Source organism: Apis cerana, linkage group LG1 (assembly GCF_029169275.1).
Source record: "Apis cerana isolate GH-2021 linkage group LG1, AcerK_1.0, whole genome shotgun sequence".
In the NCBI taxonomy this organism is placed as follows: domain Eukaryota; kingdom Metazoa; phylum Arthropoda; class Insecta; order Hymenoptera; family Apidae; genus Apis; species Apis cerana.
This window is the reverse complement of record NC_083852.1, coordinates 21326946-21350241: the sequence shown is the minus strand read 5'-3', so window position 1 is coordinate 21350241 and position 23296 is coordinate 21326946. Positions and strand designations below refer to the sequence as shown.

The 23296-nt window shown below is 38.5% G+C and overlaps 2 protein-coding genes across 13 annotated transcripts; one reads left to right on the top strand and one right to left on the bottom strand.

Annotated features, from left to right (window-relative positions):
* Positions 1–376: 376 nt before the first annotated feature.
* LOC108002424 (uncharacterized) lies at positions 377–22279 on the top strand. 5 transcript variants are annotated; one of them, XM_062075589.1, is made up of 11 exons: positions 377–539; positions 5438–5946; positions 15147–15446; positions 15800–16024; positions 16160–16468; positions 16609–16908; positions 17068–17373; positions 17526–17828; positions 21204–21342; positions 21426–21580; positions 21738–22279. In XM_062075589.1, the coding sequence occupies exons 2-11, from the start codon at positions 5877–5879 to the stop codon at positions 22070–22072; spliced, it is 2442 nt and encodes an 813-aa protein (XP_061931573.1). In that variant the 5' UTR covers positions 377–539; positions 5438–5876; the 3' UTR covers positions 22073–22279. The 5 variants fall into 5 exon arrangements, with proteins under 5 accessions (XP_061931573.1, XP_061931623.1, XP_028524845.2 ...); XM_062075639.1 differs by lacking the exon at positions 377–539 and adding an exon at positions 2840–3218; XM_028669044.2 differs by lacking the exon at positions 377–539 and adding an exon at positions 2840–3225.
* Positions 20085–23234, bottom strand: LOC108002427 (COMM domain-containing protein 10). 8 transcript variants are annotated; one of them, XR_009830321.1, is made up of 6 exons: positions 23093–23234; positions 22584–22947; positions 22293–22496; positions 21465–21561; positions 20654–20874; positions 20085–20458 (listed from the first exon to the last, which is right to left on the bottom strand). XR_009830321.1 is itself a non-coding variant. In XM_062076791.1 (4 exons), exons 1-4 carry the CDS (start codon positions 23119–23121, stop codon positions 22296–22298), a joined length of 456 nt encoding a protein of 151 aa, XP_061932775.1. In that variant the 5' UTR covers positions 23122–23234; the 3' UTR covers positions 22124–22295. The 8 variants fall into 8 exon arrangements, 2 of the variants coding, with proteins under 2 accessions (XP_061932775.1, XP_061932698.1); XR_009830327.1 differs by having other exon boundaries at positions 20654–20779; XR_009830384.1 differs by lacking the exon at positions 21465–21561 and having other exon boundaries at positions 22584–22768; positions 22907–22947.
* Positions 23235–23296: the final 62 nt, after the last annotated feature.

Sequence of the window (23296 nt, the reverse complement as noted above, 5' to 3'; positions counted from 1 at the left end):
GATATTAATAACCCTGTTTCAAGATCTTCCAATTTCGTCCCACCAATCTGGTTTTCCGTTTCGACGAAAAAGTCGCGGAAAAGTTTTTCCAAGATTGAATAATAAATGTAATAATAAAATTAAGGAAACAGAATTTTCCTCGAACTTAAAAATATTGTCCGATCGAGGAAAGAATAATATTAAATAATCGTTCGATTCATTAATTTGTCTTGTTTCTCGGGAGGAAAAATACAAAAGGGTAGACACGGAAGGATCGTTCGATTACGCAATCTCGTCTACGAAAGAATGATCGTCGAGAGAGAAAATCTAGATAGGCGGCTACGTGGAGGATCGAGGATCGAGACGCGGTAGATCAAGTGGTAGATCGAGTCCGATCTTCCTCCGAGTTCGTACCAGATTCTTCACCGTGCAAGTTCAAGGCTCCACAGAGCGATACGGATACCTACAAGGTCATCGAGTGTGCAAATACTGTGATTATAGCCGCGTACAGGTGCAACTACATTTTCATTGTCGGAGATGAGACGTGGCTGACGTAAACGGCACGTATTAAAAACTTTTTGAAACAACTTCTCGAGACCAAGTCGTCTCGCATCACACGTCTCGCATATTTGCCATAATCCGTCGAAATAATAATATAATCCAGTTCTGTGAACGATAAGCGCCATCGTGTTTTCCTTGAGTAAGAAACCGTGTTTCTCTCCCGACTCGAGGTATTCGATTAATTCCTACGGTTTCGCGATCGGCGTTGCTCAATGGGAATGACAGAATTAATCATCGACCGGCTTTATTACTCACTCGACCCCGAAATATCCAACGGGAGGAAAGGAGAGAGAGCTGTTCTAGATGGAACAGATAAGGTATTTTCATTCATAAGCCGTGAATCTAGCGAGCTAGATCGAGGAACACGTCATACCGGTTTCCGATTGACCGCTTTTTCAACTTTATTTCATTTATTTATTTTTTTTCTTCCGCTTAAATTTTTCTCACCGTGGTACCAACGTGACGTGTTCGACTCGAATAGGATTATTAAACGCGAAATTATGGATCGGACTGATCGTTATGCAACCATAAACGATTCGAACAAAATTAAATTCTCATTCCAATAGGAGAGTAAAACCGTTTCCTTAAACCGTTCGTACTCGTATCCGTAATATAAATTTTCTTTAAAATTCGATCGATTCGTTTCTCTTCGTCAAATCCTCGTCAAACGTATCTTTTCATCGCAACGTATCGCCATTCGCAAATCAACAGAGAAAGATAATACGCGATCCGTCTAAAGCGCGACAATACCATATCGTACATCGTATCCTATTACAAAATACGTGATCTAGAAAGAAAAGAAAAAAAAAAAAAAAACTGAAACCCTCATAAATAGTTAACAATGGGCGCATTATTAACCATTGATATTTCACTTTTATTACCTATTGAACCTATCCAACCGACTAGGTCAGTGTTAGCTCCAAGTTAGGATATCGGTTAGTCACCTTATTTCTGTCCCCTTCCCCCGCCCCCTTCCCCTCGTTTTGAAACAACGGGGGGAGTCGACAACGCAACGATGGCGTTGCAGATCGTATCGAAAGAATGGGACAATTGTTTCGAGGTCATGGTCGAATTGCACGCCGAGCGTAAATGTGTGTCGTGTATCGATTGTCATCGGCGCGTATGTACGACGTGTACACGCGTAAAGAAGTCGCGAGCCACCGCGATAAAATCCCGTGTCCGATGACACCGATAAGCCGGATAGAAATATCGACCAGGGAGGAGGAGAGGGGGGAGGGGGCAAAGGTAACCGCGTCCGTAATTATGCGGACTATTCGTTTCACGGGTTCCGGTACCAGCGCGTATCACCTTGCAACCATTCGACCCTGTCGTTTCCAACGGTGACGTGACCATTTAACAAGTGTCTTTCGGTTCAGCTGAATTCCATACCTAGGCATAATATATTTGGCAAATAGCCGCGATTAATTGCGACCCAGTGAAACAGTGAGGAAACTTTGCTCCACTCACGGTTCGAGTCGAAGTTTAGCCTAACAGTCGGTCTCGATGTACGAATCGTGTCGTCACGTCGAGTCACGATATCGCGGTTACTCGTCCCTAAGCTCGAGATAGAGGAGAATCGACCGAGAAATCGTTCCAAGCTTACCCAACGGCACCCATTAATATAATTACACGGTTAATTCCTAGCAAAATTTCTTAAATTCTTTGCAAACGATTCGAAGATTCGCGTAAAGCCACTGTTATCGCACCAATTTCGAAATAGCCTATTCTGATGCACTTCTCAAAGTAACCCCTAACTTCGTCGTGTGCTTGAATAATCGATCGATTTTAAAGAGACTTAGTATTGCGTCGATTACAAAATCCGTGCTCACACGGAAAAATCTAGATAAGGGTGTCAAAATCAAAGTGAAGTATGCGAGTGAAAAAAACATCGAAAAAAAACAATAGAAATATCCAAAGTCTAGAGAAACATTTGCCACTGTCACGCGTTATCCTTACCTAGCTACGTACAGCTTTTGTCACGTATATATATATATATATATATATATAAAATACATATATACATATATATATATATAAAATACATATATACATATATATATATATATATATATATGTATATATATATATACTCCAGAACGGGAGGAGCGCAAAACCCTGCTCGACGGGAAACGCTGCAACATTCCAATCGTTGCGAGGATGCAGCCCGGTCCCCGCAGCGAGAGCAGCGTAGCCGGCGAAAGGGTGCGTCGAAACAATTCCCCGGATACACCTGATCGCGGCTGGAAGCCCCGGAGCGTTTCCCCATGAGCGGAGCCGAGTCAGGTGGGAGGTGGAAGGTGGAGTTACGGGTGACGAGTCTCGGCTGCGGCCTCTGGTAGGGGCCCCTGGCGTCGTTGCGTACCCTGGTAACATTGGACCCCCACTTGCACGTTCCCAAGTCGGAGGCGCATATACGACGGCTCGACACCGATATACCGACAACGACAACGACGCCGACCGGCGATCATCATCCGTCCTAGCGTCTGCAGTTGTTGCAGTCGGCTCACGGCGCTCACCGTCGAGCACGCGACCGTATATTCCAAGGGGATTCCCGCCGTTTCCGTGCTCCGCTCTTCCTTTATACTTTTATTCGGGCATTTTTTTTAACGCCGCGTTACGGCCAACGCGTTACGCGATACAGTGTGAGTCACACACAGGTGCCACGGAACCGGACCCCGGTGCGGAGTAAGATCGCGATTCCATTCCTCTTTCTCCTTCTTTCTCTTTCGCCGACATACCGAGACACACGTACACGCGCGCGTATCTGTACGCACTCCGGCTCGCCGCCAGTCTGTGCCGCGATCGGAATTGGGAAGGCCTAGAGCGAATCCAAGATCGGTCCCGGTCCCCACACGCGTTTCACCCGACGTGCGTCCACGTCGATGACTCTTGGACGAGTGATCCGGGCACAGTGAGGGTATCCTCTCCTCCAAGAAGGGGTATCCACAGTGACAGTGAGTAAATCCACCATGTGAATTCGGTGTCGGATCCAAGGATTTTCTTCTCTGCGGTTCACGGGACCACGGGAGAGAGGGGGAGAGAGAGAGAGAGAGAGAGAGAGAGGGAGAGAGAGAGAGAGAGAGAGGGGCTCGCGGAAGAGTACCACTCTACCGTTCCATGTCTCTCCGTGAAACTTGAACAATTGGGAGGGAAAGCGATATATTCACGACGCGAGCACGCTCTTCTGTCGGACTTTCGAAATATTCGTCGACTTTTTGCCTTTCTATTTGCGTAGGATGTTCCTCGCGCGTGCACGCGCGCGCGCCAACCGCGGGAAATTGGTTCAAGGAATGGAAAAAACGCGTTCCGTCGATTTTTCCGTCGATCGTGATAAAATGATTGTTTCGCACGTTGTTTCGTTAACACGGGTCGGCCGCCTCGATACATTTTCGTAGACTCGGTGAATCAGCCGACCGATTCCGTTACTCGCGTTCGTGGAAAGTTCAAGGAAATACGGGCGTGCTCTCGGCCGCTCGCTCGCTCGCTCGCTCGCTCGCTTCGCTCGTTCCCCAGCTTCGGCCCGCTTTCTTAAATCGTTTATTACTTAGCGGGGGCCGATCATTTTCGCGATCCCGATCCCATTATATGATAATCGTCGCGACACATATATTCAACGTGGGAGGAGTACATTACTTCATGCTCGAGTAACTTTTGACATATCGGAAGCGTAATCGATTGTGACACAAAACCGCGTGTGCAATCTGCGATCCCTTTCCAACTTGTACGATTTCTTTTGTCGATCGGGGTGTATGTATATATACGCGTATGTATACGCGAGTTTAATTACTACTTATTAAGAGAGTTGGAACTTTTTTCTTCCCCTCCCCCCCCGAAACATTTACGTTCATAAATACCTCGAAAGGGATCTGTTCGTTCACCTCGAGCTCAACCTGGATTCTAGATCACCGATCGTAGACGTTCATTGATCGATGCTCAGACGCTGTTTTTTATTCCTGCCTCGTTGAACACGATGAGTCAACGTTGCTCGATATCTAAAACGATCGTAGAGAGAGAGCATTCCTCCGGTCGTTCTAGCTTTTGAGCACGGTCTACTTTCCCCCCCCCCCTCCGAGTCGCAAATTGAAACGAGTTTTTTTTCAACGTTTCTGGAACCATTTTTATCCCTCATAAATTATACGGCGTGCAGAGTTCGACGGATCGACCGGCTATATTTACTCGTATCGACCCATCGAAGCGATTATTATCTTCGCCAGGTTATTATTTTCACTAATAATAATCAATATTTCATATCCATTATTTATTAAGAACGTTCCTTCCAACTGTGGATACAAGATAATCCCACGAATTTCTAAAAATGCATAAAAAGAATAATAATAATAAAAATGTTAAACAACGTTTAAGCAACGATGACACGAATCTTGAGCAAATTATCCAAGCAATTGTTAAATTTCCAATATAATTTCCAAGATATATTTCGAGGCAATTTTACATTTTAACAAATACGATTCGTCAACGTATCCAGAAGCTCTCGGTCGATTTACAATCCCCCGTAAGAGATTGTCGTATCGGCGTCACGTTCGTTTCCATTCACGAATCGGTAGGAACAATAAATCACGTTTATCTTGGGGCCAGCTGGAGGTTACTCGTACGAATCAACGTCACGTTGCAATAACGGAACTACGTCATAAATTAGCGAGAGAGCTGCCTCGGCGGCCAGGTAGCCCGACAAAAATTCTCTGGCTACCTCGCGTCACACCGGTTTCTCGGCACCGTTCCCTTCCACGCGATCCACGAAGGTCAAGTACTTTTCACACTTCCATCCATTCTTCCGGTTATCGGCCAGATCCTTGCCTTATCTCTCCTTCCTTTTTCCTTCCAAACCAAATCGATACTATTCGAAACGTATTAATGCGATCCTTCGTTCTTCGAACTCTAGAGAGAGAGAAAGAGAGAAAGAGAGAGAGAGAAAGAGAGAGAGAGAAAGGACCAAAGGACCAAGGAAAAGGACCAAGGAGGAAGGAAGATTTCTAGCGGATGATCGTTGGATTTTTCTGAGCCGAGGGCCAGATACGAAATCTAGATCGTCCAGACACGAAGAGGAGCGAGGGATTAAGAGGAAATTAGAGAGGTCTCGATAGGAGTGCAGGGTGGAAGTCGAAGTCGTTGGTTACGTCGGAAGAGCGAACGTTTACACGCTCGTAAAACGGTGACACGGAGGGGGTTTTACATGCGTCATCGTCGTGCGGGTACAAATCGCACGCGACCATACGTTTCGACGACAGTACACGTGCGTAACGACGCGCTCGATCGCTCCTGCGAAACACGGGGCTACGATCCTCTTTCAAGGACACACGGTGATAAATGCGGTGCCGGAGATGACGTCCTCCGCGTTCTCCAAAATGTCCATCCGGCTGGTACTGCTGTGCTTGGTCGTCGCGTGTAACGGTGAGTACAATAATTTCAATTTTTCCAATTCTTTCGTCTTTCGTTTTTCGCGTTTGCAATTTGTGGTTTTTTATTTTAAAAAAAAAGAGAAAACGTGTAAGATATATATACATATAGTTGTCTATCTTTGATACACATCATATATCTACTTTAATTATGCTGTTTTCGTAATTGAAATGTAATTGAAGACTAGAAAAAAAAACTGGTAGATCCAGTTAAGAAAAAGATGCAAATGATGGATTAGAATTATATTTGGAAGAACGCGAATTAAAATGTCGAAATTACGGTAACTTTTGCTTCGAATACGATAGGATAGAAACTTGGTTGAAAAAGTTATGATTTCGGACGACGTTGTTGTTTATTTGTTGTATGTCCATTTGTTAAAAACTTCATCGATATCTGTTGGCGATAACATTATCCACAAATAAATAATATGCGTTTCACTTTTTCATAATGATAGTTTTAAAAACAGACCGCGTGACGCAAATGTTTGTATAAGATTAAATAGTTTCGCGCGTACTCATCGTTGGCTGACTTGATGATGAATTGAAATTTTGCGCGTTAACTTGCCGCCAGTAAAAGTCAACGTATAACCAAGGAACAATAGAATTGCGGTGAATAAAATATCCACGATAGAACTTTCGATCGTCTACTAATTAATCGAAGCTATTAATTGTATGAGAACGGAAATTTATAGTGAATCGAGATTATAAATAGGGTAATAATATCGGTCGATCGACGACACGGACAAATTAATATGCTAGATGCCGTCATTTTTACGACTTCGAAGGCCTTAACCTCGACAAGGGCCTCGTATAGCCTTTAAGTATCATCGCAGAGGTTGCATTCGAAATGACCAGTGCGAGGGCATTGGATCTTGTACTGTCACTGACACGTAATATTTAACTATTAAACTATTAATAGAATGTCGAGAATTTCGGAATTTTCCATTTCAAACTTTGGTTCATTCGACATATTCGTAAAATAAACCTTCGTTGTTATATTTGAAAAGAAAAGAAAACTCGAATAAGATCGTAAGGAGCTTACTCTAATCACTTTTGTATTATTATTAATCAAAGAATTTGCAAAATCTTTCATTTTTTTAAATATTAATCACAGTTTCGAGTAGGACTTCAAAATCAATAAATGATCTTCAATATATCTTTCTATATTTTTCAATTTTTATCTTGTATTATTCAAATTAATGATTTGAGTTAATTATCATTCTACATGAATAATAAATATCTCGTTATTTATGAATGAAAGAGTAAATATTATTCCGATATCACTTTTGTTCTTCGTTCCAAAATTCTCCATCACTTTATCCTCTTGCAGTTTATCATATAAAATACTTCCTTCAAACCCATTCATTCTCAAACGAAATCTAAATTAATCAAACTCCTCGCATCGAAGGATATATTCCAAATGATCACGACTTTCATCCACGATAAACCCTAAAACGTAGATAAATCGTGCGTTTCCTCACCGACACCTTGGCAATGAAACCTTGGCAAAGCTCTCAAGGTGATTCCGTCGCCGCGTTTCGGGATCTCCATTTCTCTTTCCACGCTCTCGATGATTTCGTTTCATTAAAAACGCGGCACGTGCGCCAGTCGGCTGTCCACCAGGCCACGCGAAAATCTGTGTTAACAGGTTCGATTCACTTTCGTCGACTGTGTCGCGTGCCTCGCTCAAATAACAAACGTCACTTCACGATTTTCGCCTCGTGAAAAGGAGGCGAAATCACGACGATCTCGACGAGTGTATTCACAAACGTAATCAGACCGAGACGGTCACTATCGTCTTGCGATTGTTGCGCATCGCGACTCCTCTCGCCGATTTCATTTGGGATTATCAGAAATGGAATTGTCCAGGCGAAATTTTTCCTCCTCTTAAACGAATATAGAAAGAATTCCACGGATAAATCCTCCGAGTTCGATTTTCTAGACAGTCAATACAGGAACGTTATTTCAAATAACCATAAATTCTAAAAGATGTTTTTCCCAAGTGACAGGTTTTCAACATATATTACAAAGATAAACGTTTCTTTGGAGAAAGATTGGAGGAGTGAATGAAATACCAGAATGAAATACGAGCGTGATACGAGAGTAGAGTTTTTAATCCTGATTACTTGATTTGGATATGGATCTTCTAATTATTCCGCACAGTTATCGTACACGTCATAGTTGACCCTGTTTTTGTGAGTTTGTGAGAGTATGTTAATTTGAATCAATTTGCAGTACAGTTTGGAAGATTGGTTGTAAGCTATTCATTCATATCGATTGCGGCACTGTTGTATGCGTCGATCGAAAGATTACCGAAAACAATTGAAATATATGCGCGCGATATTCAAATAATTGTCATATATATATATGTAGAAAAACCATATATATACCACGAAACATTGAAACGTTGAGAAAGAGAGAAAGAGAGCGATGAAAATTTTATAAAGGAACGTCGGATAAGAGAATCGAAATAAGTGGGACCGAGATATCCAATAACACAGATATCAAGTTGCCGTGAAGACGTTTGCATCTCGACTACGATTCTCTATCGAGAGCGAGATGCAAATTTGAAGCGATCGTGCGTGAACAACTCGAGATCTTGGACCATGCACCGTGATTCATCGAAGAAAGAGAAGTTCGTTTACTCGCCGGAAATACTCTCCTCTCTGTGCATGTAATTACCGAGTGGAATTACGGAGCCACGTAAAAAAACCTTATTACTTGTCGTGTAATAATATTACGTGTAAATTCAACGCAACGGATTAAATTAATTTAATCCGTTCGAATCTCTGATGGGAAAGGAAATTGAGATTATCGCAAGAAACCGAGATGAGAAAAAATCGAAAAAAGTATTTATGAGATACGTGGCTAAAATTATCCACATCCCGGATTATCGATATCCTGAAACTTGATTGAAGATGATTGAACATAAACGATGATATATATTTCTAACAAGTTAAACGCTGATATCATATCGATATGGCAAAAAATTAAAAATTTTTCAAACTTTTCAAGTTTGATCGATTCGACTTCTGACTTTCGTTCGATATAAATATATATCGATCGTGATTTTGATAGTTGATAGAATCCGATATCCCGGAATTTTGGCAGCGGTGGATCTTTTTGTCGATCGTTTTTCTCGATGCCTTGAAAGCATCCGTGGAATGAGCGAGGAACGACGGGCCGAAAGAACTGGTTCTTCTGAGGGAGGGTGGTTAAACTCGATGCAATGCATGCATTTAGTGAAACATCGCTCTGGAATGCAAACACGTGAGGAAGGGTAGGAACCTGCATGGGAACTATTGTACGATCCTGCCGTTGTAGGATCCACGCCGATGAATTTTATGCATTCCATGGGCGCGACCGATTTCAAATTATCCTTTTCCTTCTCATTTTCATCGCGATACTCGCAATATTTCAATTTTTTTCTCCATTCTGTATTACTTAACGTGAAAAATACTCTATTGCTACACTTTAATTACGTGTTAATTTCTGAGAGAATTTTAATTACTAATAAAAAGTGAAGAAAGGCCATTCTGCCATACTGTTTTCGATCATTCGATTCGTCGAAAAATTGTCAAAAAAATGAAAATTCTTATCTTATCTAAAAATTGGTATTGGAAAATTTTCGATGGCTGATATTCTTGATATCTCAGGATGTCAAGAACCTTGGCATCAAGGTTCAAAGGTACACATCCAGTTGGTACGAAGCATTAGCCTGTATCTACAACGTACGAATCTTAGGAAAAAAAGAAAGAAAGAAAGAAAGAAATGTTAGTTTCTTGTAAAAATCCAAGCACTCCAACGTGAGACATGATTATAAAATTACTTATATAATTCTATATTCTTTTTCATTTCTCGTTCCTTCCTCGACACGAGCGTCAAGCGTCAATAAAATAATATCATCAAATGAAATTTTTATCGATTCGATTCGATATCGATTTCCTCCGCTCCGTTTATGCAGCTTCGAAAAACAAGAGAGGTTCGATCAATATTTTCCTTTTGACGCGGTCGCGACTGATTATACCGAGGAGTTCGAGGTACGGAAATGCAGTTCGATGAATTTCCGGGGTTAATCCCGATCAAGGACTGTGCTTCGTATCTCTATTTTCTGGAAAACGGACAAAGATCAAGCGCGATCTTTCCTCTCGCGTTCGAACACGTAGCCACCCGGAGCTGATTTTGTAATATTTCTCGAGAATCTGTTCGTCACGATGCGAGATGCGAATAATAGATAGAGTCGAGTGAAAGAAACGGCATGCGGAGAAATATGAGCTGCTTCTGAGCAAGAAGTAATTTCAGTCGATGAAACTCTCCGTGTTTCTTGTGGTTTCTTGATCGACTCGCGGATTAATCGCGTATCCGTGTGGAATTCTTTCGCGTCTTCATCTTCATTTCTTCACGAATCATCCCGCGTTCAATGTGTTTAAAATAATGCATATTTTTTTAAACGTTTAACAAACCGTCGGATCACCATTTCGATACAATGAGTAATCGCGATATATTCATAACGTTTGTAAGGAGACGTGCATAAAGTGGATTAAAGTAATTCGATCGCCACAAGTCTCGATTTAACCGGTCTGCCTCGGCGTCGATTAAGCCGGTTAATCGAGATCCCATGGCATTAAGCAGCTCTTAGAATAGAAGAAAGTTAAGGAGAATTCAAACGAAGAAATATTCAATTTTTTTTTTTATTTCTTTCCTGTAGAATCATCTTTCCTTGAAAATACACCTCGAAATAATGAAATCCCTTTTTATCTCTTCGAAACGCTTTCTCCTGTAAATCCTTTTAGAAGAAGAAAAAAATTTGGGAATGCGCTCGAAACCTTTCCAGGAATTTTGACCGTGACAATCGTTTCCTCGAACGATACTTCTTCTTATTCATCCTTGTTGTTAAAAATCAGAGAGAGAGAGAGAGAGAGAGAGAGAGAAGATTTCCCGAAAATGAAACGACGATCATCGATTATTATCAATTATTAGATTAATTTTCAATTAATCAAAGGAACAAGAAAATGATTTAAATAATGTTCACTTGTTTTCCATTTTTTTCAAACTTGGTAACGTGTCATTCATTCGTTGAATTTCGATGTTTCTTCTTGTGCGTGTAGATAAGACACGTTGCTAATTCGAAAGAGTCGAAGCAACTCGATTTCATACGAAAAATTAAAAGAGTCTTGCGTCAGTTATAATTCTTTAATCACGTGTATGTTCCTCCTTTCGATGCACGATTCATAATATTCAAGAATGGGTTAGGGCAGCAAGCGACTTCAATTGAGAGAAACTTGATTAAACGAGTTTCGGTGTCCAATATTTTCGAGTGAAATGATAATTATTCCTCTTTTATCCTATCTCTTCTTTTAATGATCCCACGTTTAATAGCTTTGATTTTTGCCTGGAAAGCCTTCTTATATCTCTCTAATAACTTTATTTAATTATCTCCAGCTCTTCTAATAATTTTTACATTCAAAGAATTCCTCTTCCAAATTAATATAAGAAATACACAAGTAAAATAAAACTCTTTTGTAGATCATTCGAGAAAAATATGTCATGCGGAATTTATTTGTACCAGATGGAAATATTATAAATTATTACTTTTATCTTTTCTTTTTTTTTTTTTTTAACGAAGCAATTATCCCCCCATTATTCTATACCGTATGTTCAAGTGGATCTTAATATAGCTTTACACGGTCAACTGTTTGCTTTCTGCCTAAGCATATCAATCGTGGATACCTTCATTCCGGCGAGGAATAATTAAAGACTGATTTCACTGCAGGAACAGTTAAAGTGGGTCACCTGAAAAGTATGCGCGTCAAAAGTTAATAATCGTTCCGGGCTTTGCCGGGAATATTTTAGATTACCCAGGACGGTTATCTACAACGCATTCCACGAAACACAGTTTCTCGAAATCCTGTCGCAAATATACGGTTTTCCGTTCTGTACCGAGCAAACTGTGTACATATTGGCTATACAAAAATACTAACCAAATATTCTTAACAAGTTTAAACTTTTGTTTTATACTCCGTCAACATATGTATACATACACACATGTATACATTCTCGAAAAATGTATAATTGCCTTAAAATAGTTCCAACTGTCCCTGAAAATTCGCTACGCTCGAAATATTTCTTTCGAAAAATTCGTTTTCTTTTTTTTTTTCTTCCGACGGAGAAAAGAAATTTAGTCGAATCGGGCAAAGGAACGAGGATCTCGTTGTTCCGTTTTCACAACGGAAAAGGCAACGCCCAGCGGACGTATTTTGAGTTTCACAACGTAGCGTCTACGTGGGAAAAGAAATCGGCTGGTCTCACTAATTGTCCTCCTCGAGACATCGATGGCGGGTTAACGGCCGTTGCTTTGCGCGTCCGTCGACGACTTTTTCTTAATTACAAGAACGAAATCCTTCTCGAGTCGAGGCGGACTCCTCCGAGTCGAATCCTCTTTTTTCTCTTTTTCTTTTTTCTCTTCTCTCCTTTCCCTCACTTCAACTCGTAGCCGCTCCTCCTCGGCCGCAAGAAATGGCTGGCCTTGTCTCTTACGGTCGATAATCTCGGGATGGGATTCCATTGTTGTGGAATTAGTCATGGCGATACCATGGGAAGATACATCCGGGCAGCTCGAATTCCCCAAATGCCGATGTTTTAATCGGCGTCGTTATCCATTTGCGGCCAATCGACCGTTAAAACCACCGATCGACCCACAAAAAGATCGTATGGTAGAATGGTAAGAACAAGGGAATGGTTGAATCGAAGGAGAAATATGTAAATTAAATACGCGGTGTAATGTATCAAGGATACACGGGTTGGTTTAAAATTAAACGGGGAGAGAGAGAGAGAGGAAGAGAAAGAGAGAGGACATCGATGAATCGCGGCGGGCAACGATCGAAAATTACGTGGCGGAGTATTCAAGGACGCGGTGAAGAAAGTAAGAAAGTATGGAAGAAAGTAAATGGTGGCCTTGGACTGGCTGAATGAACTCGACCTGGGTTAGATGTTGCGGGAACGATCTTCCGTTTCGTTCCTTTATTCTATCGTTTTGAACAATTTTGTTACGAATATATATATGTGTGTGTGCGAGTGTGTGTTCGTTCTTTTGAGTGACAAGGTTACTCAAATCTCTTAACTTTTTAATTGATTTAAGGAAGGACGGAAGCGAAATAGTTTGGCCAAAGTCGTATACTGCGTTGGATTTATTAATATTACATCAGTTGGTATCACCTGTACACACGATACTACCTTATGCAATAATTCTCACGGTTCACTACCGCGAAGTCAAATGACGAAGAAGGATGCCGGGTAGTCGTGTCACAGTTCCAGGCAATACTTTAAAACGCATAAAATAATGTTTAATACTCGATAAAAACGAGAAACGAGGAAATGATGGCTTAATAATCATATTGTATGGAAATCACTGTTATTCAGAGTGAAAGTTTTTCAACGAAAATCTCGGATATTCGATTTATTGCCCTTTAAAATTCCTTTTCTCTCTCTTATTTATTAAATTATATTCTCAACTCTTCAACACTTAACTTAACCCTTAAGTTATATTGTTATTTCGCGAATATCGCGGACAAAAGAAAATATATCTTGCTCCTTTAGATATTTTCCGCGCAAATATCTAATCCACTTTCGTTAAATTATTATTGCTCATTTATAAAATCTGTTTAGACACACTGTACAATAATAGTCATTGTAAATTATGTACAGTGTGATGTAATCGCACAAGCAGTTTGAATCATCAGCGTTTTGCTTATAGGAAGCAAAGTGATATCTCACGTTTATCTTGCGCGAAAGCTATAAATTTTGAAGTTTATAAACGACAGATGTAATGAAATTATATTAGCAACTACCAATATACGTATATACCAATATGCAAAAGTAACACGTATCCTCGTAAAACCACAGAGCCGATGAGTGTGTCAATGTAAAGTGGGAAACGACCTTCCAGTGTCAGCGACCACCTTTACTCGTCTTGAGGACGAGCTCCACGCATGGCGAACGTAACGAGACAATAAGTACCAAGGACCAAGTTCGGCATGGACGCGTGTTACATACCGTGGCCACGTAGAAAGTGTGGAACAACGGTGCACACGTTAACTTTTTCATTCAGAGAAATTTATTCGTGATCGTCCGCCGGACAAATATGGCCGCGGCTTTTAAATTAACGATACCACCTCGTGAAAATTACCACCTCGAGAATTTTCGTTACACGCCTGGAATTCTTATCCTTCGAGTAAAACATTTTTTTAATCATTAATTCGTCCTTTAAGAGCCGCGGCGATGATGCAGCGCGGTCGTAAAAATTTTCAAAATGAAACTCGAAGATAAAGGTCGAAAAGAAAGTGTTAGAAACGAAGAAATCATGGAAACTCGATAGATTGTCAATGAGATCGTGCAAGATCGTTACAGAATTGGACGATTTGGTATTCTTGTCGCACCGCATCGAGGCGAGTTTTACAACGCTAATTCTTCGTGGTTCCCCCTTTTAACAAATATTTTATTATCGATCCGTCCCTGGTTCTATTTGCACATGGCGACAGAGACGCGCGACGCAAGGCGATTGTCTACGTGACTGTCGTAGCTTCCTGCCCGATGTGTCCTACATATGTTCAACCGAGTTCCTTCGGATCACGAAGTCGCTCATCGTGGAAACGCACAGCCTGCCCGATTTTCGTTTCTTTTTTTCTTAAAATTTCCAAAAAATCTTGATAAAAAGTCTCGAACAAACAATTTTCCCTCACGAATGTAATATATAATTCCAATAAATTCTGACCGAATTCTTGTATAAACGATAACGATAGAGCGGATATATTTATCGGGCCGGGAAAATTATTTAAACTAAATACGCAATTAAATTCCAATAACGTATTCCAATACGAATCCTTTCGTTCGACGATATCTCCGAAAACTTTTATATGTAAGACCAGTTGGCAATTTAAAGAGACGTGATCGTATTGTTGATACCATGTTGTCGTGGAATTTAAAATATTTGTGGAATTTTCAAACACGTTTGACGACCTATGAAGCAACATTCACACGGGCCATTTTAATATGTGACTTTCCTTTTCCACGATCTTACTAAACGCGCTTCCAACGTCACTATGTTATAATATTGTTATAACGGGCTATAAATCCCATATACTTTATATACTGAATTTAACTTCCTGCGTTAATCGTCCTGATTATCTGTTTGCACAGGTGTACCTGTGCCAGAAGAGACTGATGAAGTTACCACGATCAAGTCCACGACGATCACCGCGATCTCCATCGATCCCGAAATCAAGGGTCACTCGATGGACGATATCTTGCCAGGAACGAAAACGCCACCGAGTCCAGTGATATTCGTGGACGTTCCAGAACACACAGAGACGGAACTCGGCTCATCCGTGCTTCTAGCGTGCAGAACCGCTAATCCTGTGGCAGAGTGCCAATGGTCCTGGCAACCTTTGCCTCCGGTTCACCTCCCGTTACCGGATATCAGTGAAACTCCGGCGACCAGTTAGTTATCAATACAATTTTCTGAAATTTCCCTCCAATTAATCGAACAGCGCAATTTGTCGAAAGTAAAAAAATTCATTCATTCGCGACTTGATGAAAAGAATCCAACGAAGGCCTATTTATTTTTTGGAAAATGTCATCAAAAATGGCTTCGTCCTCGTTTCAGATGTCGCAGATTGTTGCGAGATCGAGATTTAAAAAAAAGATCAAGACAGATGATACCGGCGTTCTATATTTGTTTCGATCGCGTTAAATACAAGCTCGATGATGAGTCAATCTTTCGATACAGCTCTTTTGTTTTCCGCGGCATTCATGTGCCCCGCGTAATTATCGTCTCCTCTTGTAATTTATAGCCACCACGGTCTCGATGATTCAGACGACAACCACGCCGACTACAAATCCGTTGCCGGTACGACAATTTCCTGCCTTCGGGAACAATAGCAACGACTGTTCCGTAAGATTCTCGAGTACGAAGCACGAGCAGACCGGATACTGGACCTGCGCCGCAAGAACTTCCACGAATGATCCTTTCACCAGCACGGAACCTGCTAAGCTGAGCATCGTTAATGAGCACCAGAGTATGGAATGTTGATTGTTTCTTCTATCCTTTTTTAATTTCTTCCTTGAAAATTTATCCATCGGCGTGATAATTAAAATGTGAAGAAAAGAGCGGACACGGGCGGATGTTAATGTTAATATTTATAAATGTCTAGGTCTCTTGATCGTATTTTCGAAGCTTGATAATATCGTCGAGGTCCCAGCAGGATCCTCGGCGCAAATAATGTGCCAGATGAAATCACCTGTCCGTGAATGCCAATGGTCCTGGCGGCAGTTGAACCAATCGCAGCCGTGGAACCTCGAGGTGAAGCGATTCCCAGCTTTCGGCAACGACAGCACAGATTGCAGTATTAAGTTCAAGAACGTGTTGCCCGAGCAAGAAGGATATTGGACATGCGGTGCCAGAATCGATCCGAATTCCTCCTTCACGCAGTCGAATCCCATACGATTTCTTATTTCGGAAGGTGAGAGAAGAAGGATAAGGATCGAAATTTAAATTCTTGTCCCATTTTTGCTTGCAATTTATATATACGTGTATATACGAAACGAGTTGTAAAATATTTCGTCAAGAACGATAAAAACGGACGTTGATTTTCTTTTACAGTCGAATTCGTACAATTGTCTAGAGGAATTCAAGTGGCATCTGGCGAATCCGTGCTTCTCAGATGTCTGGTAAACAAGCCGGTAGTACAATGTGAATGGTCTTGGAAAGCCTCGAACTCGAGTCAAGAACCTCTGTTAGTCAAGAAGTTCAACCCGAACAAAGACGCCGATCACGACTGTTCGGTGAGGTTCAAGAATATCTTGTACGAGGAGGAAGGATTATGGACGTGTGGTGTTCGATTGTCACCGGATGGAATTTTGCACGAAGCACCACCCGCGACTGTTAGCCTTCTACCTACAGGTATAAACTGGGAGGACGGGAAAAAATTCGTTTCTAATCGAGAAAGAAATATCTTTCTCTTCTCCATCGTTCTTCATCCAATATTTCTTGGAAAATGAAAAAAAAAAAAAAATCAAAAAATTAAATCGATCGTTAGATTCATCTTGTTCCTTGTTCCAGCCAAAGTTAACTTCGTTGAAATGCCGACGGACACTTCCGTACCGGTTGGTACGGAAGCCATGTTAAAATGCGTAACAAGCAGCCGTGTGGAGAAGTGTACGTGGTTCTGGAAACCGCTTCACGGAAATGAACCGGAGATCGTCATTGAAGAATATCCAAGCAACGGCGACCTTGGTAGAGACTGTTCGTTCACATTTCCGAAAGTGTACATCGAAAAACAGGGTCAATGGGCCTGTCAAGTGTCGATCGGTTCCCTCAACACGATATTGACCTCGCCGTACGCCAAACTCACCGTATTCGAGCAAGGTATCTTTACTTTCGTCAAAATCCTTCAATTTCCTTGCCCACAAAGGCTTTTTCATCAGGTCATCTCTTTCTGAACTAACTCTTTCTTCTTTCATCTCTTCTTCCGACCTCTTCTTCTATATTTAATAATTTCCAATTCTTTTTATCTCCAGACGACGTAAAATTCTCAGAGCTGTCTAAAGACATCCAAATAACAGCCGGTGGAAGCGTTTTTCTCCATTGTGTCACCTCCTCGGCTGTGGAACAGTGCCGATGGTCTCTGACGCCGGTGAACTCGAACACAACGGTAGTGGTGAAGCAATTTCCGGCGGCCGGAAGCGAGGCCAGAGACTGTAGTGTCAGGCTGACGCACGCGCTCGCGGAACAGGAAGGACTGTGGACCTGTGGTGCCAGGATACGCGGTAGACAAAATTACACGGACGCACCTCCGGCCAAGCTAAGCCTCCTGGAACCAGGTATCATTGAATCTTGAGACGGATTCACGACATTCCTTTCCTTTCACGGGTGAGGGTGTAGAGAAAGCAAATCGTTCATCGATTCCACGGATCTGTGGTCGACCTATTCGCTTCGCGATACTCGTAGTAATTTCGAGGCGTGGTCGTCGATCGGCCATAGATCCAAAACTGTGTATAGCATGAGCGTACATTATGTATACATATATTAGCAAAACAACGATGAGTCGTTCGACTTGAACTGCCACTATAGTTCAGGGAGAAAGGATTCCAATTGTCGAGAAATTGTGTCGAAAGAAGCGTTTCGACACGATAAAAAAAAATATTAATTTGCTTTTTGAGACGACGAACAAGCGTCAAGGAATATTCTGTTGTTTTGGTGTAAAATGATGGCATTCTTTCTGATGAATCAACGATAATCGTCATTAAGATTTTTCTCTTACGAAATCACAATATTAATGATCAATTGTGACAGAATAGCGATGCGTATCTTTTAATATTGCTCATCTTGCTTCACTCAGCTTCGTTTAAAAAGAAAAAAAAAAAGAAAAAAAAATAAATAAATTTTAAAATTCCATTGTAGTTCTTTTTTTTTTAAATATATAGATATATAAAAAAATTAATATAAATGACATTTTTCCGATATTCATATTTCATAAATATATCTGGATACTTAATAGTAATATGACTCATCTTTTGCAATGTATACATGATGTATCGTATAACAAACATTAGTATTTGTGATCGATATCGTTCGAAAGAAACGTCACTGGGAAAACACATGGAGAAACAGTGGCTAACTTTCAAAACGATAAGCGAAGTCGATCGCATTGTCATATGTATCACAAAGTCTTAGAGTGTACAATTGAAGGCCGCACAGGCACAATTAAAGGAATTTGTAGCAAGAACGAAAATAATGATCCATCATCAATCTTAGTATAGATCGCATGTAAGTTCTTCGAAGACTGTTGTGGGTGAAGGCATCGCGGAGGTGATGGACTCTATATGATGATTTCAAGTTTCATAGTGATGTCTACCTCGTTCTATGGCTTATGAATTAATCATCTATATATACATACATATATATTGTAAAAGAGGTAGACAAGCGATAAAGAAAAGGTCTGTTTTCTTTCTTTTTTTTTTTTTCTTATCTGCAACTTCTGTTAAAACAAGACTTTTTATATTCTCATTTTCTTTTCTTGTTTCTTGCGAGGAATCCATTGTTACGTTCGTGAACAAGAATAGCATTCCTTGCTTGTTACCTAGCATACTGTTACCGTACATAACGCATTTGCATCGATTAGCATTAGATTCTCCTAATTTATCGTTTTATCGCATCTGTTATTGTTTTCCTCGCAATTTCTTGCTAAATCTTCGCAAAGATTTATTAGATCGTTATGTTTCGGGACTAATCTGGCAATTTAATGAGCGATTAATAATGCTGTCCGTTTCTCTTGCAAAACACATGTTAAGATATGCATTAAAAGAAACGTTAAATAACACATCCGGCAATATTGTTCCACCAATAATAATTATTTCATTCACATGATTAAATTCTTTTTTTTTTTTTTATTTTTTATTCGTTAAAGTGAAATACGTTGTTTTTTGTGCTCACTAAACTATATTTCGAATAATCAAGCGTAATCTTTTATCCTCGTCGATATGGCACGCTTAAGAAGCACACATCTCATTAAATAACATCTATCACTCAATGTCATTCACCCTTTCTTATTTATATGCTCAACGGCAAGTCTACGCTCAAATGATTTCGCATTTAGCATAGTTAGTAGCCGCGTTAATAGGTACGCGAAACCGTATTGTGTGTGTAAGCCTTTTCACGAGCACTCTGGCTACATTTATTGTCATTCTTCGTATTATTTATTGTCGAAAGTCGCTATTGACAGGGAAAGTGCTCGAGCTTTGAAAAAACGCTCGCCATCGAACTTCGTTAATTTACATTTCAGATTTCATTTCAAAATTTTTTCTTTTTATATCTCTTTCCTTTCTCTCTCTCTCTCTCTCTCTCTCTCTCTCTCTCTCTCTCTCTCTCTCTCTTCCTTTCTCAATAGATCGATGGATTTGAAAGTTTTTTCAAAGTGATTCTGATTAATTCAAGACAATTTGACGAACAGCAGAACAGATTGCCCTGCTGCAAGTAACCAGGGAAAGAGCGTTCGCGTTCTTCGTTCGTTTTAATACGTAACGTTGTATTCGAGACGCATTAGCTAGTAATTATTTAAAAAGACTACACGTAAGAAGTTTAACGTTTAAGATTAAGAATATTTATTTGTTAAGCGAAATAAATCGTTTAAGAGACTCCAGTGTGCTAATAACGATTAGACTCGTTACAGAACCGTTAACGAATCAGTTGGCTAATTCCATAGCCAACGTGTTGCTAAACAAGAAGTCAACGTGCCGATGACATTACAAAAAAACTTCACGAAGAAACAGGTTCTTTTTTTTTAATTAGAATACTACGATATCCACTTTACTGCTGATGCTCATTATATATAACAGCCACATGTTAAAATTAACGCTAAGACAATCCTTACTGTTAAGCGTCCCATTTGAAATATTTATCTTCGTTTCGGATGATATTGCGTTTTCATTGCTGTCACTCGATCGACCATCACCTGCAAAGTAATAATTAATAAGTAATAATTACTTTGAATCATTTGTTTGAATTGATTCTATAATTATTAAAGGTACAAAAGTAATATTTAATTAAGAAGATTTGAAAAGTCTCAAAACTCATAGGAAACTCGGTACAGATCGTGTGCAATAATCAAACGTAGAACGCTTTCGTTCGAAGCTAATTAATTACCTACCTTCGTGTGCCATTGAATTATTGTTAAGTTTCCAACGTGAACAATTCAAGAATCTGCACCGAGGTGTGATCGGTGGATCGTACGTGCGCGTTTGAGTGTCAGTCTCTCCGGCATTGTAAACCATTTCTTTAAATAAATAATAATACAAAAACATCATTGCAACTTGTTTCTGATTCCCATCGTCTTTGATGCAAATACACGTACACCGAATACTCAATTTTCTATCATAAAAACAAATTTAAAATGTTTTATTTGATTGAACGATATTTTTAAAAATATTGTATAATAGAAATATAATATTTTAAAATAATATATCTTATGCCGTACAACATACATTACACATTGACACATTTTTCTCACTGTAATCTAACAAAAAATATATCACATGAAAATTGCTTGTGCACAATTAATGCACATATATCAATACATGTTTCTGGAAAAATTTCTCACTACCGAAGGAACATCATCATCGCTTTCGGTGATTGGGATAGGAAAGGGAATAAATTGATTAAACGAAACACTGCATAAAGAAAAGATTAATAATTTTTAGAACCAGTGACTGTAGTATTGTGGGCTGTGCCCCATCAAATGGTTACTCTTTCGTGCAAAGTAGAAACTATGTTATCAGAAGTACAATGTCATTGGATTCATGCGCCAAAAATCCATATTTATCAGAATGGAACAAAAAGGTAACTTCTTTTTTGAATTTAAAATTAATAAAGTTAAAATTTTATTAAATTATTATTAAATTCTTTTTTTTTATAAATTTTAGGCACAATATTCAGATGAATAATAATACAGGTGTATGTACCTTGGAATTTAAACCAAATTATTCGGATTTAGGAAAATGGATGTGTAAATTTACTGTTCCCCACACAGATGAAGAAATAGGCAATGCATCACTTGTTCTGTTAAATAGTATTGGAGGTATATTATTAGATTTATTGAATTACATTATAAGAAAAAGAAAAAAAATTATAAAAATTATATTATATTATATAAAATAAAAAAAATTATATTATATTGTTCTTTGATTAAAAATAATCTAGTTATTTTGATTAATTTTGTTCAATTAATGTTACAGATGAAAAATTGGGATGGATAGTTGGTGCCTTGACAACATTAACGTTATTTCTGATGATTATTATAGTTGTTTTAGTAGTTTGTAAGACACGTTTATTTGTCAGAAAATCATCACGAGTTTTAGAAACTATATCTACATCGGAAAAGAAACAAACTTCGCAATTAAACAATGGACATTATATCGAAAATCAAACAAAATTAGATATACAAGTTTCTGAGCAACATGATCAAAATATGACAAATATTGAGAGTATTCTTCCTAATAGAAGTCCAAATTTATATGAACGTGTTGGAAAATATAGAAGATCATCAAAGTATAAAAATATTCGAATATGAAAGAAATAATCATAAAATCTTAATTTATATTTCAAATAAATTTATAAAAAATTCTATAAGAAATTAATTTCTTCTTTATTTAAGAATATTAATAACATATAAAAAATAATAAACAAATATAATAACATGTAATATATTAAAAACAAATATAAAATATTAGAAAATATATTTCATATAATAAAATATTTTCTTACAATGACTAAAAAACACTAATAATTACCTATTATTTAAAAGTATCCAATTGTAATTGTATTCTCTCTAAATTATGATATAAATCTATAAGTTCTTTTTTATCAAATTCCAGTGTTAATTTAGATTCGTCTTCTCTTGTTAAATTTAATTGCAATAATGCCATTGGTCGCACATCCTTTTTAATACTTGAAGATGCAGCTTGAATATTTAAACTCCAATCAATATCTTTAACCTGAAATAAAATAAATTAATATAAAAAGAATGTTAATATTTTTTACAACTATTTATAATATAATTTATATTATATTTTATAACATACCTGAACAGGAAATATTGACATTTGTCTAAAATGATCAATTATACCTTTACCATATATAAACCATGCATTTAAAAATATTAAACATTTATCATCATCTGTTTTAAAAGTATTCTTTAAAGTACTTTCCATTAATTGTGGTTTTACAATATTGCAAGCAGCTTGTTTATAAATTAATATTATTGTATCTAAAAGACAAACTAAATCATTTTTATTTAAATCCAAAGAAATTAATAGTTTTTCTTCTTCCTCTTCATTGAATATTTTTGTATTAATATTGGATTGAAGTGTTTGACAAATACGATTTATTAATAAGCGAAATTTACCATTGTCTATTTGATTTGCTATTTTCAAACCTTGTTCAAGCCTAAATGAAATAATATTAAATTAGAAAGACAATTAAAGAGAATCTATTATATTATGAATTTTGAATTTTTTTTTAAATATATTTAAGAATAAAATAATACTAATTGCGATAAATTTTTATAGAAATTCTAAAATTTAAATACTACCGCGGTGTCACTGTAATCCAGGTAGCCATATTATTTGACTGATTTATAGGTTATAGGTTTTATAAATTTATAGGTTATATAAGTAATTTAACACAGAAAATTAAAGAAATCAGCAAACATGATTTAGTATTATATCTTAATATCTTTAACATAGATTTATAAATTAATACACACTAAAATTAAAAAAAAAATCAATTAATTCCA